At 39.4% G+C, this 18,565-nt stretch overlaps 2 protein-coding genes across 3 annotated transcripts; both read left to right on the plus strand.

The window, feature by feature from the left end:
- The first annotated feature begins 1,573 nt into the window (after positions 1–1,573).
- Positions 1,574–5,987, plus strand: LOC115735813. Of its 2 annotated transcripts, none has more exons than XM_048273609.1 (5): positions 1,574–2,657; positions 3,434–3,492; positions 3,612–3,740; positions 4,878–5,013; positions 5,107–5,249. In XM_048273609.1, the coding sequence occupies exons 1-5, from the start codon at positions 1,959–1,961 to the stop codon at positions 5,131–5,133; spliced, it is 1,050 nt and encodes a 349-aa protein (XP_048129566.1). In that variant the 5' UTR covers positions 1,574–1,958; the 3' UTR covers positions 5,134–5,249. The 2 variants fall into 2 exon arrangements, with proteins under 2 accessions (XP_048129566.1, XP_030523094.1); XM_030667234.2 differs by having other exon boundaries at positions 1,580–2,657; positions 5,166–5,987.
- Positions 5,988–6,583: 596 nt separating this feature from the next.
- Positions 6,584–17,598, plus strand: LOC115735471 (DNA repair protein RAD4). Its single transcript, XM_030666725.2, has 16 exons — positions 6,584–7,184; positions 7,866–7,996; positions 8,141–8,401; positions 8,514–8,606; positions 11,036–11,131; positions 11,236–11,337; positions 11,850–11,899; positions 12,821–13,032; positions 13,120–13,579; positions 14,199–14,302; positions 14,395–14,490; positions 14,579–14,748; positions 15,085–15,279; positions 15,366–15,518; positions 16,378–16,587; positions 16,952–17,598. The coding sequence occupies exons 1-16, from the start codon at positions 7,148–7,150 to the stop codon at positions 17,333–17,335; spliced, it is 2,754 nt and encodes a 917-aa protein (XP_030522585.1). The 5' UTR covers positions 6,584–7,147; the 3' UTR covers positions 17,336–17,598.
- Positions 17,599–18,565: the final 967 nt, after the last annotated feature.

Raw genomic sequence — 18,565 nt, forward strand, 5'->3', positions numbered from 1 at the left:
TTTAATAGGAATCATGATTCCTGTCCCCATTTCTTAAACAAATTAGCCCATTAAATATTTAATCAACATTAATTCAAACAATTAAGAAAAATTAGTCATTGTGCTGCGTAATTACATGTATCAAACAATGAATTGGTCTAAATTACATTAAATTATAATATTTTGTACTAAACAGTATTTTTAGTGATTTAAAACTACAGTTAACAAATTATATGATCAATAATAGTTGATGATGATAAATTATAATCAATAAAAAATAATAAATGATTAAAATGTTTAACCTCTTAAATGAAGAATAATTCCAATCAATCAATTTTATTCAATCACAGATAATATTATGAATAATTCCACTCAATCAATATTTTATTCAATCACATATAAAATTATCATCTTGTACATAGTCTAGTATATTAAATTATTATTGATGCCGATATAGTGCAAATCAAATTTATTGGAATATTCCAATTCAATTTTATTTTGGACTGAGCACAACAATTTCCATTCCATTGTTCCGTTCTTACAATTTATCAAAATTAAAATCGTTACTTCATTTCATTTCATCCTCTCCAATTCTATTTCATTCCACCCTAGCAAATGAAGGAGTTCAAATGGATGTAAGAAAGACTTTAAGAGCTCGAGACAAGCGATGTCAATGCTCGGGAGTATACAAGGAGCTACAATGAGGTGGTGCAGCCATAGCAGCAGCGGACACCGGCGGCCACCACCGTGCACCTCTGTAGTAATCACTCTTTTCGATCGCAAAATATAGAAAAATGTCAAAAAAGTCCTAAATTTATTGCTTTGGTATCAATTCGGTTTTAAATCTTTTATTGGTGACAATTCAATCTCAAATCTTTTTGCATTTGTGCCGATTAAGCTCATTCGGTCAATTTTTGTGTAAATCGCTAACTTGGACACCGATTGTCCTATGTGTCACAACCGCCGTTGACATGAATATTTTTTCATATTTTTTTTTTCCGTTTTATTTTATTTTTTAACAACTTTTTTGGTTTTTTATTTTTTTTTCTTCTTTGTCTTTTTTGTACACTTTTTTTTTATTGAGGACCGGGGAGGGAGTTTGCGGCCTCGCCCGGCCTCCGAGAGGGCCGGCAACGGTCAATCGCCGACCTTCAATAAAAAAATAGAAGTATAGAAAAAATAAAAAATTATTAAAGGATATAAAAAAAGTAAAAAAAATGTCTACGTCAAGACCGGCCAGTAATTTTTTTTAATCAAAAGTGGCCGGATAGATTCAATTGATGCAAATGCAAAAGGTTTATGACCACTCTTCCTGTTTTGGAAAGAAGGAGAACCCCCACTTTCGGAGAGAGTCGGGTGGGGAAGCGTGAAAAGGGAGAAGGGTTTCACAACCTCCAACACGGCAAATAGCACACTTGTAAAGTAGAATAAAATAAGATAAAATCAGGAAAAAAAAAAAAAAACTAGCATCAATGAAAAAGGACAAAAAAGAAGAACACGACATGACCACGGCTGTGACGCGTCTTAACACAGAGGGGCTAAGCATCTTCTTTGTCCCCTTTGACACCCTGTGACGTTACAGTCGATCAAGCAAAGCAACTAAGCAAAGCAAAGCACCACAATGATCTGGAAATCATCAACCACATCACCCACAAAGCACAAGAAAGACAGAGACGAGCGAGCGACCCACCATCACTGAGCAAAAAGCAAGAGCACAGATCCAGAGTCAGCTAAAAAGCGAAAGAGCTAGCCTCTTCCATTTCGAGAATCAAGGAAGACCCCCATTACCTCTCCCTTTGCTGAACACGATAAAAGATGCGACCTTTCCGTGTTCCGGACGCCCGCAGCCGCCTCCACCTCCATCCCTCATTGCCCTGACGTCGAAACTCGCCGACGTCGGCACCATCTCCTTCTTCGATCGCGGCGGTTGAAAGAAATCAATAAACCGGGAGTGGGAGCCGGAGTCTCCTCGACCTGCCATGTCGGTCTCCTGCGGCGTGGAGTGCGTGGTGATCCTGGGCTTCTCCCGGTGGGTCTGGAAGCGCTGCACCTACGTCGGCTCCGACGACAGCGCCACGTGGCCCCCCGCCACCCCCGACGAGTTCGAGCCCGTCCCCCGCGTCTGCCGCCTCATCCTCGCCGTCTACGAGCCCGATCTCCGCCACCCTAAGTTCCCCCCCTCCGGCGGCTACCGCCTCAACCCCGACTGGCTCGTGAAGCGCGTCACCTACGAGCAGACCCTCGGCCATGCCCCGCCCTACATCATCTACGTCGACCATGACCACCGCGAGATCGTCCTCGCGATCCGCGGTCTCAACCTCGTCAAGGAGAGCGACTACCAGCTCCTGCTGGACAATCGGCTCGGCATGCAGATGTTTGACGGGGGCTACGTCCACCACGGGCTGTGGAAGTCCGCGATTTGGCTGTTGAATGAGGAGTCGGAGACGTTGAAGAGGCTGTGGGTGGAGAACGGGTCGAATTACGACATGCTTTTTGCGGGGCATTCCCTCGGGTCCGGCGTGGCTTCTCTCTTGGCGGTGATCGTGGCCAACCATGGGGATAATCTGGGTGGAGTTCCGCGGAGTAAAGTGCGGTGTTACGCGGTGGCTCCGGCGAGGTGTATGTCGCTTAATTTGGCGGTGAAGTATGCTGACGTGATTCACTCTATAATCTTGCAGGTAATTGGGTGGTTCAAAGATCTAATGATTTGGTTTTTGGTTGACTGTGCAATAAGTCAATGTTGCTTGAACTGTTGGAAACTTCACTCAGCGTGTAGCTCTGACTCAGTTCGGCTGTTGACTCTAGGTGGTTGTTGCTGTTATGTCTTTAGCCAAATTCCGGAGTTCTGTTCTTCTTCTTCTTCTTGTTCGTTGTTCACTCTCTTATTTGAATGCAGTTTCTGGTAGTCCAACTTTAACTTTGGGTATCATAAAAAATGGTAATCATACTAGGCTTTGTAAGTTAGAAGCTTATGTTTATGTCTTCGTGAATAGAAGTTATTGCCTTAAAGTATGCCTAGGCAGTTTTTCTGGCAACTCAGAGGTAATTTTCTGACTAAACTAGAACGTCGCGATGAATCCCTTGAGAAAACTCTGGAGCTAACAGAGTGATATGTTTGTTTGTTGTCTGGTGGCTCTTGTCATCCTGATCCCGACTACATAGGTGGTGGATAAACAATTCGTTCTTTTTAGATACAAGCAAGAGGTTGATCTGAATTCTAAATAATTTCCTATAGATCATCTACTAATATTTTTCATCCTAGGTAGTATGATGTGGGATTCGGCTTTACCTTAAGGAATTGACGCAGGAAAGAGACCTTTAAAATTGGAGGAATGTCATTAAGCAACTGCATGTGCGTTTCCTCTATAGGCGTTTGAACAAAGGCAATGCTCTTCTGTAGTTACCGAGGTTTCTTTTTCTGTAAAATGATCCTGTTGTCATCTTGTTTGTCCAGGATGATTTTTTACCACGAACTGCTACTCCGTTGGAGGATATTTTCAAGTCAATTTTCTGGTGAGTTGTGTTACAATTTATGCTATGGCTCATCTTTCTTTCTTTTGTGTGTTCCTAAAGACCTCCTGGAGTGAGTTGTCATCATCATTTCTTAATCCAGGCCTTGGTGCTTTGGACAGCTTGCCATGCTTACTGTTTGCCGTCTGCCTGAGGGACACGTTTGTACCGGAGGGTAGGAAGCTCAGAGACCCGAGGAGACTTTATGCACCTGGAAGAATGTATCATATTGTAGAAAGAAAATTCTGCAGGTATCAAAACAGTAGGGATATTGCAAGACTTAATGTATTGCATTACAAGAAAACATGTGTAGATGTTGAGCTAGCTAGGGTAGAAAGATCTTGGCACGCTTTTGGTCTCAAAACTAAGCTGAGTAAGGGACTTGGAGAATTTATGTATCAAAGGCTTCTTTTAATCAGCATCTCTTTGCTTGAAATCGTTTAGGCAAAATTAAAATCTTCATCCTATGGTGTAGTATACTCACACTCTGTATCCCTGTTTTCAAGAATCACAGTTCATATTCTACAGTTTGTGGATTGACTAACACTTTGGATTATCTATTTAGACAACGTTAGGTAGCTGTAAGAGAATGTTATAATTAAATTTGGATGTCGTTAATGTAAACAAGAAAATGTTCCGCGATGACCTTTGACTGTCGGAAACTAAGGAATGTCCTTACATTCGAGGACCTATTACTATGAGATTGTTAGCACTCTCAGTCACATGCTCTGTATTGATGTCTTCAACTCTGTAAATGTGTTGCTAATAGTTAAACTGACAAGCAACAGTAAAGATGTTAGTCTCAGGATGTGAAGAGTGATTAGGGAAATACAGGGGGATGGGATCCGTTATTATGTTTATATTACGTGGTGCAAATTATTAGTTTTTTTTTTCTTCTCAATTTTAATATGTTTTCTAGCTTGTTTGTGCAAATATTCTCTTGTAACTGCCATCGCTGGGCTAGACGACCAATTAGGAAATGGCAGTGTCATCTTCTCTGTAAATTTTGAGAATTTAAGGAGCTGAAGTCTTGATTAGTAATCCATTACATACCTGGAGTTTGGAAAACCATTTTTTCACCTTGCATCTTCAATGAATTGGATTTGTTTGATTGTCATTAGGTGTTTTCATCATATTTACATATCTTTTTGCGGACTTAGTGATTGCATTTATTTTGTTCTCTAAGCAATTGTAGTATTGCGGGAATTGATTGACTTCCACTCATTTTGATTGGGGAAAGTGAAAGTCGTTCTCATTTATTTATCTTTTGTAGCAGTCGTATGAGAAAAAGAAGAATAATGGAATGGTAAAATGGTTCTTTCTTTTTTCAGAAGGAAAACTTAAACTTGAGTGTCTTACCCTCGTTTTTCACTTCTCTGTATGTGCAGATGTGGGAGGTTTCCTCCAGAAGTAAGAACTGCTATTCCGGTTGATGGGAGATTCGAGCATATCGTCTTATCTTGTAATGCCACATCTGATCATGGAATTATATGGATAGAAAGAGAAGCAGAAAAGGCTTTGCAAGTAAGTGAGGCTAACTTGGTATTCCTCTGGTTCACAGTGATTCTTAACTTACCCTGAATCTGTCTATTCTTGTTGCTCTTTGATTCTTAAAAGAGTGTATGTAAATATGTAGCATGTTGAGATGATAGATCAACTCAAATTGACTGTGACAGAGAATGAGGGAAAGCAGTGCCAAGACCGTAACAACTGCTCCAAGCATACAAAAGATCGAGAGGTTGAGGACGATAGAGAAGGAACATAAAGATGCACTGGAAAGAGCAGTGAGCTTAAACATTCCCCATGCCGTGACCTCTCTGGACGAGGAAAACCCAGATTCAAATCCTCAAGAGGAAAAGTCGCAGCCTTCACGGGAAGAAAAGTCTGCTGATGTCGTCCTGGATGACAAAGCCAGGCCTCACGATGCGAGGACCAATTGGGATGAAGTTGTCAAGAAGGTCATGAAGAGAGATAAATCAGGGAAGCTAAGTCTTAAGAGAGAAACAAATGACCCAACGTAGCGCTTCGGGCATTCTTCTTCTCCGGACTTTGCTTTCCGGGGCGCGTCCTTCATTGGATCTATCCTTTTCATTTTTATGGGGGCGTATTAACTTGTCCTTTTGGCGGGAACAGGATTCTGCAGAATCCTTCTGCAGCTCGTGATCCTTAGATTCTCAATGATTCTTTTACGGCTGTTCGGCCTCTCGTCGTTGTTACTTCTTTCTTGCCGCTTCTTTTTTTCGCTGTATAGCATTCTACAGAGAGTGAATCGGCTGTGACGGATAAGGTGAACTCATTTACCATACTTTAGGTGGTTGCAATACCTTTAGAGAAGTGATGCTGGAGGAATGGTGCCTGGGTTCATCATTGAAAATGATCTTCACATTTGGTGTGTTCTGTTTAGCTACCTAAACCGTTAGCTCCTATGGTTCATTTTACTCGTCAATAATCACTATTAACATCATTTATTAAATAAAATTGGTACATTCGTTAGTATATATTAGCATTTCTCATCCATGATGTACAAAATTGTGTTTTTCTCCACTTAGTTTTAACTCTTAAAGTCAGCTCAAAAGTTTTTCACTTGATTATGAAACTTAGGACGTATGATTCAGATAAGTTTAACCCGGGTAGTTACGCCGTATTTGATTCCATTTGAACAGCTAACGAGTACTTTGATTGGGTTAATCTAAAGAATGTTCTCGAGACTTACGTTTCTTTTATCTAGTTAATCAAGCAAATCAGTTGCAAATCAACTGTGTTAAAAGATCTAGAATGGAGGTGAATCCTGTTTTCCTGAACCCATCAAAAAGTTTGAGTTCTCTGTAATGGTTTTTTACTGCCCAACACTTCCATGAAATTCACTTTCCTTTTTCTCCTCTCTCTCCCTGAAGATTGTCATCAAATCTCTCACCAAGGAAGCAGCTATGTCACAGCCATTCCATATAAGATTTTGCTTACCAAATTGCCTAACCAGGCCGCCCGAGGAGTTGCGAAAACCAGATTATTATGGTAATTAACATCTACGATATTAAACGATAGGTACCAAATTGAACAATCAATGCAAAGTTCTAAGGAGCACTCTGCTGTCACTATCCTAAGAAATGAACAGCATACCGGTTCAGGCTCAGGAGGTCTTACATGGCAAGCCATCTAAGCATCCAGTCAGCAAATTCGAGAGTTCAATGGACGGGTGCAAATACATATTTTCCCGAAGGGGATGTTAGTAAATACCAGATTTTTGTCCCCAAATGCACTACAAAATCTGACTAAGATATTGCTTGTTTTAAGGAAACAGAGTCGGGGCTGGAAATTCAATTCTGATTCGTGTCATTTTGTCTCTTTGGTAAAAAAAAATCTTGTATGTTGGCCACCATCATTTTAATGAAACACAGATATACGTGTTTTCATCTGATGAATCACAGTTTTCACATTCTGACGGAACGGGTTATTACAGAGTGAGAGAGTAGACCGACAAAGCGAGCGAGAGAGAGATAATCTCCTCGTCACTTGGCCCGGATTGTCGGTAAAATTGCCACTTCTCGCCCGCCAAAAGCAACTCCCTCCCTCCCGACGTTACAAAACACACACCCACACCACATACACTCCCCTCTCGCTCTCGCTTTCCCTCTCTCTCGACGAAGATCAGTGGAGAAAAATGGCACCTCGAAGGTTATGGAAACGAAGGAATCCAGGCAAGTGATCGTTGTTCATTTTCGAGTCAAAATCATTTCTTTCTCGTGTTGTCATTCTCATGTTGCACTTTGGTTTCTGGGTCAATTGTCTCTGCGTGTTCAAGTGCTCGTCTTGGTTAGTGGGATGATCATCGGGTTTTAAGAACCAAAAAAATGTGAAATTTGGTGTCTGTTTTCCCTTGCACAGGAGTTGAAATGGTGACTGCATTCGATACCGCTAGGCATTAGGTTCTCAGTTGCCTGCGTAGTTCAAGGAATGTTTTGGTTCAGTTTGGTGGTGTTATTATTTGTCTTTTTGGTCGCTAGTTTGGTGGTATTAGTTCAGTTGGCATTGCTTGGCATAGTTTCGCTGAGTTCATCACAGATGCTGGAGAGAGAGAGAAGCTTCTTGTGGTATCAATTTTGAGAATCAGTAGGTTGTCATGCAATCAAAGAAGTGGAAAAAGAATTTTGACATTTCGGGCTTATTATAGAACAGATATTAAACTGTCAAAGCACTGAGTTGGACAATCCGAGTCTCTCAAGTAGAAATGGGGGAAAAACTAAGTGCCTTGTGGGAATGTCTTTGCTTGATCATGTTTTTTCTTGTTGCCGCTAGCTTAGCCTTCTAACGGTATTTGACCTGAAGATTTAGGGAGGAGATTAATTGCAATACCTATGTTATTTATGCTGCATTTTCAGAGAGTCATGCTCAGCCTCGGGCGTCGCAGCGAGCTGCCCAAAGACTTCCAAGAACGGCCGGTCGACATGGATCGTCGAGGAAGAAGCAAACAGATGACTCTCTCAATCAATGTCCTGAATCTAGTAGACAGGTAAGTATACCTTTTTTCCGGTACATTAAATGCTTTACACCCAACAGCTAATAGGAAGCTTTAGGAAATACATAAAGCTGTTCAGTGTTCAGCTCTGGGGGTCAAGTACTAACCGTGATTCTTTTGACTCCTTGTGCTTGACAGCGAGAGCTCGAGGAGAAAAGAAATGGTGAGCCAGGTGGTGAAAGTGGTCAGGCAGATAGTGGCCTAGAGGCAGAAGTTAATGAAAGAGGTTGCTCTCCTTCATTCTCGGGGGAAGACATGGATGGTTCTGACTGGGAAGATGGCTCGGCTCAAGTCATGGAATCCAGGAAAAGCTGTGTTAATGGGGTGACTGTTGAATTTTCTCACTCTCCTGATTTGGTTCGACGAAAGCCTCCTTGTCGCGCCTCTGCTGAAGAGAAGGTAGTCAAAGTTGGTTAGCTAGCGGACGAAATTATATGCTATAACTGGTTTCTTTTTTTCTTTTGAAATTGCAGTTATCTGCTCCATAATTTGAATATCTACAATGTGGCAGGAATCGGCTGAACTACAGCATAAAGTTCATTTACTTTGTTTGCTAGCACGCGGGAGGTTAATTGACAGAGCTTGTGATGATCCTCTTATTCAGGTTGTGTTTCAGCACAGATTTTGGCTGGAATTTCCTTTGTGGATGTTTCGCTGTTTAACTATGTATCGAGTATCACAATGAATAGATCACTGCAATCAAAGAAGTTTGTCAATACAGTTACCCATAGGGTTTCCTTGACTGTCGTCATGTTTTTTCTGACTCCTTGTTATTTTGCAGACATCAGAGACTGATGCTCCTTTTGTTGTTTCTGCCAGTTTCTTTCTAAAGTTTTTTTTTTTTTTCCTTTTGTGGGTGGGGAATAGTTATTAGATGTCTCATTGCAGCGGTAGGAAAAAAAATCTTTCTAACATTTCGCTGCACGTGCATTGGCTTGTACATGCAAAATACGTTACAGTATTTAGTAATAATAGAAGTTCATAGATATTTCTGAGGATCGTATTTAGTTGTATATTCAAATATTCCTCTCTTGTGTGAGATTACATGTCCATATGCTTCTGCTGTGTATAAAATAATCACTCAACCAAATAGGTGCAACTTTTGTTTCGGAATTCGGTAGAGTACCATTGGCACATTCGAAGAACTTTGATGTATAGATATTGTTGTCAAATGTACAGTTACACTCAGATTATTCAGAGATGGTTGAACATGTTTGAACTGCAGGGGTTGAGTTTGTGTTTAATGAAATTTTCTGAGAGGGTTTAGGCAACAGAATAGAAAAGCATGGCAGAAGAAATTGACTGAAGAGATAAATAAATAGTGTCAATTTTCAGTGACTGACTGCAGCAAAAGCAATGCACCAACTTTCCTGCATATTTGGAGCAGAATTTAATTAACGCAATCAGCAATTTGCCCGTGTTCTTTAATGTAGTCAATGTTATGTCTAGTGATCATTTTTTATGAGTAGAAGTTAGGTCCAGAAGGGGAAAAGATATAACTTGATGTGATAGTGATGCGAACTTAAATGGGTGAAAAAAACAAAGGAATAAAGAAGCATCTGATTATTCTGAGGATGTAGACCTCAAAATTATTTAGAATCATAAGTTTCGGCACCTAGCAATGTAAGAAACACATGATGTTGAAGCATGGTGAGGGAAAAAGAATGCAAAGACGCACCTGAGTGTAGCGTCCACGATACTCACCCCAACCATGTGGTCAAGCTTTTCCGATTTATGAGTTTAACGCCTGGAGTATAGAGATTCAGTGCAGTTTTGGATGCAAATCTTTTAAGATACATTGTTTTCACTGTAATCAACATTAGGGAGTTAAGTTGTACTTGGTATATAGGCGCTTCCATATGAGAGATCTAAAAGCTTAAGCTATTAGATGATGGCCTGTTTTTGTATGTAAATGCTTTAGCTCTTTCTCTCACCCGCAGGCTTGGATTTGGTTTCTTATTAAGTGTGGAAAATGATTATATTGGGAGACAAATATAGGGCTTGGAGTGAGTTGAACGCTAGACCTCCATGTTCATTACAAAAATTCAACCAAAAATTATATGCTATCAGGTAGAAATACTCTGCAAAAGCCATTATAAGCCCCTACAAGTGACGTGGAAAACTTTTACAAATTTAATTTCAGTTTATGTTACCTTAAACTTTAAAATCAGCAGGCTTTCTGATTTACTTATCCTTTGGTGTGAAAGTTCCCTCTCATTGAATACATTTACATTTGGTCGTATTTTTTTTTTTTTTTTTGGGTCGGATTTTGGTCGTAATTTAGTGAAGAAACTTTTTGGAGTTCTCTCAAGTGCGGGATAACCAGAAGAGGTTGCGAGTTTTTAACAGGTCAGATGATTTTGGTAAAAAGATAAGAGATCTCAAATGGTGGGTTTGTATTTTGTAGCAGTACTCCTAGGTTGTGAAAGCTCAAGGATTTTCTATTTAGGCATTTAATTCGTGATTTGAAGTTTAACCATACAATGTGTTCAAGTCCTACTGAATTGGTTTCATTCTCATTTTCCGCAAAAATTTTCATTTAGGTAATAGTTAGCGGATCTGATAAATGGTAATTTAGGCTGCTTGAGCCTGAAATTAACTCCGTTTTTCAACCTGTGTTCTATTGCTTTTTTATGGTTTCAGTTGATTTAGAACATTATGTTGATGGTAACATGGCTTGGATAAACTTATCAAGGGATGTCCATTATTAACCTTCAAAATGTGGGAAGCATTTATGTATGATGTGCTAGATACATGGAGAAGCAGAAGCGTCGGGCATAACTATCCATTTGCTGATTTGGGATCTTGTTAAGGCCACAAAATTTACTTTGTACATTATGTTAATAATGTTTTCCAAATCGGAGAAGTAGGCTGCCGGTTATATATGTTCAGGTGTCCTTAAGTTCAAAAAGTTGCAACTTTCTATAGTGTTACCTTTCAGATAACAATCTGTTTTGTCGTCTTCTACTTTTAGTTGTGAAAGTGGAACCAATTGTAATGTGTTCTTAATGCGGAAAATGGTTAATTTGGTAGGCTTCTTTACTTTCCCTTCTACCGAGACGCTTGATGGAGCACATATCAGAAATCAGAAAAGTTACCAAGATGGATTTATCACGTCTTGTGCATTGGGTATGCTTCGTTTATTATTCCATTTTTTAATTTGAACTGGAGGTTCTTTACTGCACTTTATATTGGTCGTTAATTTTGTCTCTTCATCGCTATGAATTTTCCAGTTTCATGGCTTCTTCAGAGTTAGGGAATCAACAAGTGCCGAGAAATGTTTTGATTCTGCTTTGGCACATGCTCTTGAAACAAGAGAAGGGACTTCGGAAGAGGTAGATTATTGATTTCTTAACACTGAAGAGCTTGGGATTTTTTATGCCCTGGCAATTCACGTGCTAATGTTAATTGTGGGATCATGGATATAAAATGATTGGCATGCATTTATTGTGTGCATATTGTTCATCTCTGTTGGCTCGTGTGCATTTGTCGGTATGTCCAAGTGCATGTGTGCTTTCTAAAGTGGATGGTGGCATTACTAATTTGCTGTTGTTCTGGTAGACATGTTTTCTAGGTGATCTAAACTTTTTACCGCGTTCACATGTCGTGAGACTCTATTAATTGTTGCACAATTTTAAAGAACCTGTTCACTTTTTTTATATTGGTGGTCGCAGAATAGTTATGACAAGGGACTCCTCTTGTTTTCTGAAATATCTGGGGCATTCAAGACTTTACCTTTAGTGTAATCAATGGACACCTTCAATGGCATGCTCGCTGAGCTCCAAATTAATTGAAGTGGTCTCTTATAGTAGAAAAGTTTCGTTGTTCTGACTTTTGTTTTTGGCAGATTGCTGCATTAACTGTTGCATTGTTTAGAGCTCTGAAATTTACAGCCCGGTATGTTTTGCAATATCTCCTATCCTCTTTTATAGCACGCATATCTTTTGCATAAATTCACTGAAGGCCATCAAGAGGGTGCCTGCCATTTGCAACCTATAATTCAGACAAGATGACTTTAACTTTTGCAATCAATTAAAAAATCACCTTTTCTGGTGTAAACCATTGCTTTTCGAATTGTACTTATGTGGTACCCATATGCTCCTTGGGTGTGGTCCTTTTCATCTAGACTAGGAACATAAAACATTAGAAGCATGCGACACCATAGCTATTAAACTTTGAGCGGTGATGAGAGTGGCAGAGGTGATTGAACTTCTTCATACCAATTGAATGTTCTAGTTGAATAATGAATTATCTGCTTCTGTGTGACATATTTATTGTTGGGGATGAAGGAGGTCTACCCTTCTCCAAACTCTTGTAGTAATAAAAGATCATATCCTATAGTCAATTCAATGGAAAATAAGATATTGATGATGTGGCATATGGTGGATTGGTGCTTATCCCAAAGGATAATCGTTTTCATGGCTGAATACTTTGAAGTGATTGATTTCGCAAGTTTTGTATCAATACCACATGAAATTGGAGTCCTGAGGACCCATTTTAATAGTAAAGTCGACACGACATTAGAAAACAGTTAGGTTGTGTGTTTATGGTCATCATATGGATTCTGAGGGTGGAGTTGTGTGCTCTTTACTCTGCAAGAATAAGTTACCTGGAAATTGCTATGTGCGACACTTTCTTGAGAAGGGTAATAATATTTTTACCCATAACAGCCCTTCTATATTGAGAAATACAACTACTAAAAATCTGGGGTCTTTCTTTTGTTGCTTGATTGTGTTGCATTCCTTTGGTTGACTCGTATTTAACTGAAATCATATTCAATTTTGGACAACTACAAATTACTTGGAATTGTCTTTTCAGGTTTGTTTCTGTATTGGATGTCATCTCTTTAAAACCAGAACGTACCGAATCTGATGGTCCTGAAAAGGTTCAAAAAGCGAATAAGGAAATGTTTGATTCTCCGACGCCTATGGTTGCTAAGCCTAATCAAGTTTCTACATCTTCTGTTGGATCGGTTTTATTTAAGGAGGAAAGAGTTGACTCTGGAATTTCTCATGATCTTTCACATCAAAGTAAACAGATATTTATTGAGTTAGAACTTCAATTCACCTACCATTTTGTTGTGAATATCATGTGACAATGCCAAGTTGATTTGTTAGCTTGCATGGAGATAGCCGGAACGAGTGATGCGAAAACTTCTGCGGTATCCAAAAGTAAAGGGGACGCTGAGTTTGAGATGCAGTTGGAAATGGCTCTCTTAGCAACAACTTTCGAAGTTTGCGAGAATAATGCTGACCCAGGGGTTGGCGACTCATCTTTTCTGCTGAAAAGATTGAAAAGACTTCGAGGTGAAGAAGGTCCAGCTTCGTCCCAGGAATCGCTGGCTTCATCCCAGGTAATTTCAACAGCAGTTGGAGCAAGCAGAGTTGGCTGTCCTCTCTATTGGGCCGAGGTCTATTGCAGTAGGGAGAAGTCGACTGGAAAATGGGTGCATGTTGATGCTGTCACCAATGTTATCGATGGGGAGCATAAAGTAGAAGCAGTTACCTTTGCATGCAAGAAATCTTTGAGATACGCAGTTGCTTTTGCTGGTAATGGGGCGAAAGATGTAACTCGCAGGTTCTTTTCTCTCGCTATGTTATCTTCGGACTGTTATCTTTTTTAATGTGTCTGCATATGTGTACTATAGATAAAGATCGAGATACCTAAAGGGACAAATAGATGGAAACATTTATTTCACTTTCTACCTGCACATGGATGTCCCCACCTGTGATGCTTGTAATCAGAGTCTCAGCATTCAATCAGCATATTCCTAAAGCAAACAACTAGCTGTTCAGTGATGATACATCCAGCGGTTGCCTGTTGTCTTAACTCTGTATTGAAATTCTATTGTTGATGCTACTATAAAATCAGAAACTCACATTTGGTGGTTGACTGACAATTGATGTACAGGCGCATCATGTGAAACTTCTGATGTGCACTTTCACGTTAGGCGACACACTAAGATGTACACCCGACATTTGGTGGTTGATTGATGATTGATGTACAGACGAATCACATTAAACTTCTGATGTGCACTTGTTAGGCGACACTCTAAGATGTACATAATGGAAATGCGCCTCACCTCATTTGTTATCTTTCTACGCTTGTTTGTGATGGAATTGTATTATTATTTTAATGCCTTAAGAGTTAGTTGACAATGAGCAGTTATGACGAATGGTATTTGATTTGAAAACAGGTATTGTCTGAGATGGCATAGGATAGCATCGCAACGTGTGGATTCAGTTTGGTGGAATGCAGTGTTGGCACCACTAAGGGAATTGGAGTCGGGGGCAACTGAAGGTATCATCCATTTCCAAGTTCAAATTTATGTTTTAGAAATGGGTGGGACTATAAATGCATTGAGTCTGATCACATCATGTGCAATCTTGTAGGAGATATATACTTGCCTGAAGAGGCAACAGAATCACGCGCGATCGTGGATTTACCTCCGGAACAATGTCGGGAAGTGGAGTTAAGAGCAACTAGAGGTATTGTCCATTCCCCAAATTCAAGCTTGTTCTTGAAATGGGTGGAAGTTTGACCTTAAGTCTAGTTGCTTCCTCTACTATCTTGTAGGATATAACTATTCGCCTAAAAAGGCAGTCTCAGGTTTGTCTGAGCATGAATGGGAGAGAATGGATCGAGAATGTCCTCAAGAAAGTTCTGTTGTAATGACAAGAAGCTCTCTTGAGGATAAGGAGTTGGAGACCAGGGCATTAAGTGAGCCTCTTCCAACCAATCAACAGGTATGTAATGATTCCATCTTTTGATTTGCACAATATTTATTTATTTATTTTGTCAGAATTTTGCACAATATTAAGTTGGTTATTATTTAAAACACTAATGGAAATTTTTTGACATTCATTCCTTTTTACTCTTGTTTTCTGTTTATTTGTCTTTTCTTGGGGCGGGGTGGGATTCTTTTATGAGATCATGTCTTGAATTCATTGAAAAGCTTATTCCGTTAAAAGATCTAAAACTTTCTTTTCTTGAAGGATAGATTTTAAAAATCTATAATAGTAAAATTATTATTACCAATTTAATGAATTCGTTTCTGATGGAAGATGTGTTCTCATTCGCAGGCTTATAGAAGCCATCAGCTATACGCGATTGAAAGATGGCTTACTAAGTGCCAAATAATTCATCCAAAGGATCCACTTTTGGGATTCTGTTCTGGTTATCCTGTTTATCCTCGGGCTTCGGTGCAAACGCTCAAGACCAAAGAAAAATGGCTGCGTGAAGGCTTACAAATTAAGGATGATGAGCTGCCTATAAAGGTCTGCATTATGTCATCGGATTTGTCAGTGACTGCAATCTGTGAAACAAGTTTGTAGCTTATCTGCATGATTTATCTCTTGTGTAGGTGTTGAAGAGATCCAGAAAGGCTAACAGAGGGAAAAATCGGGAGTCTGATGAATTTCTAGAAGATAATTCTGAAGGAAATGTAGAATTATATGGAAAATGGCAAACTGAACCTTTGCAACTCCCTCCTGCGGTAAATGGGATTGTTCCGAAGGTGAGTTGGCTATGATATCGTTGTGACTTGTGATGCACCAAATTGCGAAGTTCACCACGTTTGCATAATAAATGAAAGCTTAAGCCTGCATTTGCTTCGATTCTGCAAGCAAATTTCAGAGTCTGCTTGTAGTCTGCTATGAATCTGTTTTGTTTTTTTCTTTTTTCTTTTTGTTGGTTGTATGAATCTGTTATGTTGAGCTACTGCAAAGTTTGACTTAAAAGCATTTGTTTTGATACTTTGGATGCTAAAGGAAAGAGATAGAAGTATACTAGTAACTTAACCAACTGTTACCTAAACTTTGACATTCAAAAGGAGAGACGTCTTTCTGCTAAATCTTTGTCAATAGTTGATTGTTATTGATTATTGCGAGGCATGCGAGGTTATCTTTTTCTCTGCAAGCTTTCATCCACGGGTTGGTGCTGTTGATGGAGTAAAGGAAGGCATAGTAGTGCATTGTGTGTGCATGCACTGGACCTGCACATGTACAAGTACGTGCATGTGCACTTAAATCATGTTTGGTGCTCACTTTTTCTCCCGTCTAAGTTTTTAGCTGTTGTGGGAGGTTCCACCCATAAATATATGAAAGAAAAGGGCTTTGGTTTTTTTTTTTTTGGGATTGGGGAGGATAGTGCTTCAGAACGGCATAGGCTTATTTTCAGAATGGCGTTGGAAGCTTACCATGAAGGAAGGAGTGGCTTCTCTCATACTTACTTTGTATAATCAGTCTGGTTTCAGATTTCTTAGATTATGTCTTTTTTTTTCCCTTTCATTACCCCTAGAGTGTTTGGTTTTAAACTAATGCAGAGAATTAGACACAAATGTTTCAGTGACTGTGCTCTGCGTGTCTGACCTGTAGAATGAGCGGGGCCAAGTGGATGTCTGGTCTGACAAATGCCTCCCACCAGGGACTGTGCACTTGAGGCTGCCGAGGATATTTGCTGTGGCAAAGAGGTTAGAAATCGATTATGCAACAGCTATGGTCGGCTTTGAATTCAGAAATGGGCGAGCAACGCCAGTTTATGAGGGAATTGTGGTGTGCTCTGAGTTCAAGGATGTAATATTGGAGGTAAACTTTACTTTTCATTTGTACATTGTAACATTTTGAGAATTAGCTTTTTAAAATAAGTTTCTTTTAGCTCTCCCTTAGTTTATATACTTGTTTTCATTGTATCTATCGTTTGGTCTTTATTGTCAGAGCAATATTGCATTTCTGCTGTTCTCTTTAGACATCCATATTTGGTTTTCCCTCCATGTGACTGGGTGTTGGTAATGCAGCAGTAAGTATACACTATGCGAGAGTATTATTGTGTATAATTTCTCATCTGATGCTTATCATTGACTATTCTCAACATTGATGAGTTATCTCTATTTCCTAAAGTACTAGATGATTGAAATAGCTACCTAAAAGAGTTTGTGACTTTGTTTCGTAGGCATATGCGGAAGGAGAGGAGAGAAGAAGGGCTGAAGAAAGGAAAAGGAATGAAGCAGAAGCTACTTCTCGGTGGTATCAGCTTCTCTCATCCATTGTAACTCGACAAAGGTTGAACAACCGCTACAGCAAGGATGGTTTGCCGTCAACACAGCCCGTTGACTCTGCAGAGACGAAGGAAGGGTCAAGTACACAAGTTATCAGGAATGCGACCGAGACTTCTGGGTCCGAGCAACCAAATACTTTTGCCAATGCTGCATCGGTGGCACAAACAGGGGACCATGAGCATGTATTCGTGAAAGAAGACGAAAGCTTCGACGAGGAAAGCTCGGTGAGGACCAAACGATGCCGGTGTGGGTTCTCGGTTCAGGTGGAGGAACTGTAAAATGATCAATGCCTTGTTGTGATGTGCAACTTAATGCTCGGGTTTTCTAGTATTTATACAATCTGACATGCGAGCGATTGTAGGCAAAGATTTTTCTATTTTCTCGTTTGTTAAAGAGAGGCTCTTAGTGAGAAATATTGGTACATTGCTGCTTGGAGATTTTGGTAGAAAGATGTAATTGTCCAGCAGATGCTCAGTTGGCAATTCTAGCTCCATTTAGAGTTTGAGGTTCATTGAATTTTCGTTTATATACAGTTTTCTTGTTCTATGATTACCTATACTCTATTTAATGTACAGTTTTCGATTACTTATGCTCAGTTGGCTCGTGCTATTTTCATCCTCTTATTTAGCTCCTGACACTCCCTGTCGTATTTATTGACTGTACTATCCCTTGGGGGGCTTACTGTTAATTTTAGATTATGTCTTTCCTTTTTTTCTTGTTCTTCTTTTCTTTTTCAGTTTTACTGAAAGAAAAATTCACGGACATCCCTTCCAAACAACCTTTTTTCACCTGGCCGCTTCTTCCTCGTCCATTACATTTCAAAGTTTCCTTCATGTTTGCTTTTTCCTTTTTTTGAACTTATTCTCCAATATTATAATCTAAGCAAGCACTAATCAATTCTAGGTAGAAAGAGGTGTCAAAAGCCAATAAGAGAGTGAAAATAGCGCGTGCCGAAGGATTTTATCACCAAAATATGCATAAGAAATTAAAGATTTGATTGATAGGATTAGGGATTTGCTAAAGTAAGCGACAACAAAAAACAAATTTACTGGACAAACCTTGCACATGAATGTGCCATGCATGTGACTCAACCAGCACGAACTTTACCCACTCCTAGCATATGGATTAGAGATCTTCTATGCATAAGAATTAGAAATTTGCTAAAGCGGCAATCAAGAACAAATCTGCGTAAAGCTCGCATGCGTGTCATTTGACTCAATCTTGCATAAATCTTATGTGATTTAACTTCAACTTTCAATCTCGTTTTATATTTGTTTTATCTCTGTATTAGGAAGAAGTATTCTTCGAACGTCCAGAAAAAAAAAAAAATCTAAAGATTCTTGTTCTATTTTCATTCATACAGATATGAATCAAGTTGAACTAGAATCATTTGGTTTTATTAGATAGGTCTGGGACTTTTTTGATGCTTTTCTCCATTTTTCTCGCGTATTGGAAATCAAATGAGATTACGAGCTATCCTCGGATTCGTTCTTAAACATCATTAGGTG

The sequence above is a fragment of the Rhodamnia argentea genome, chromosome 2 (genome assembly GCF_020921035.1).
Source record: "Rhodamnia argentea isolate NSW1041297 chromosome 2, ASM2092103v1, whole genome shotgun sequence".
NCBI classification, from domain to species: Eukaryota; Viridiplantae; Streptophyta; class Magnoliopsida; order Myrtales; family Myrtaceae; genus Rhodamnia; species Rhodamnia argentea.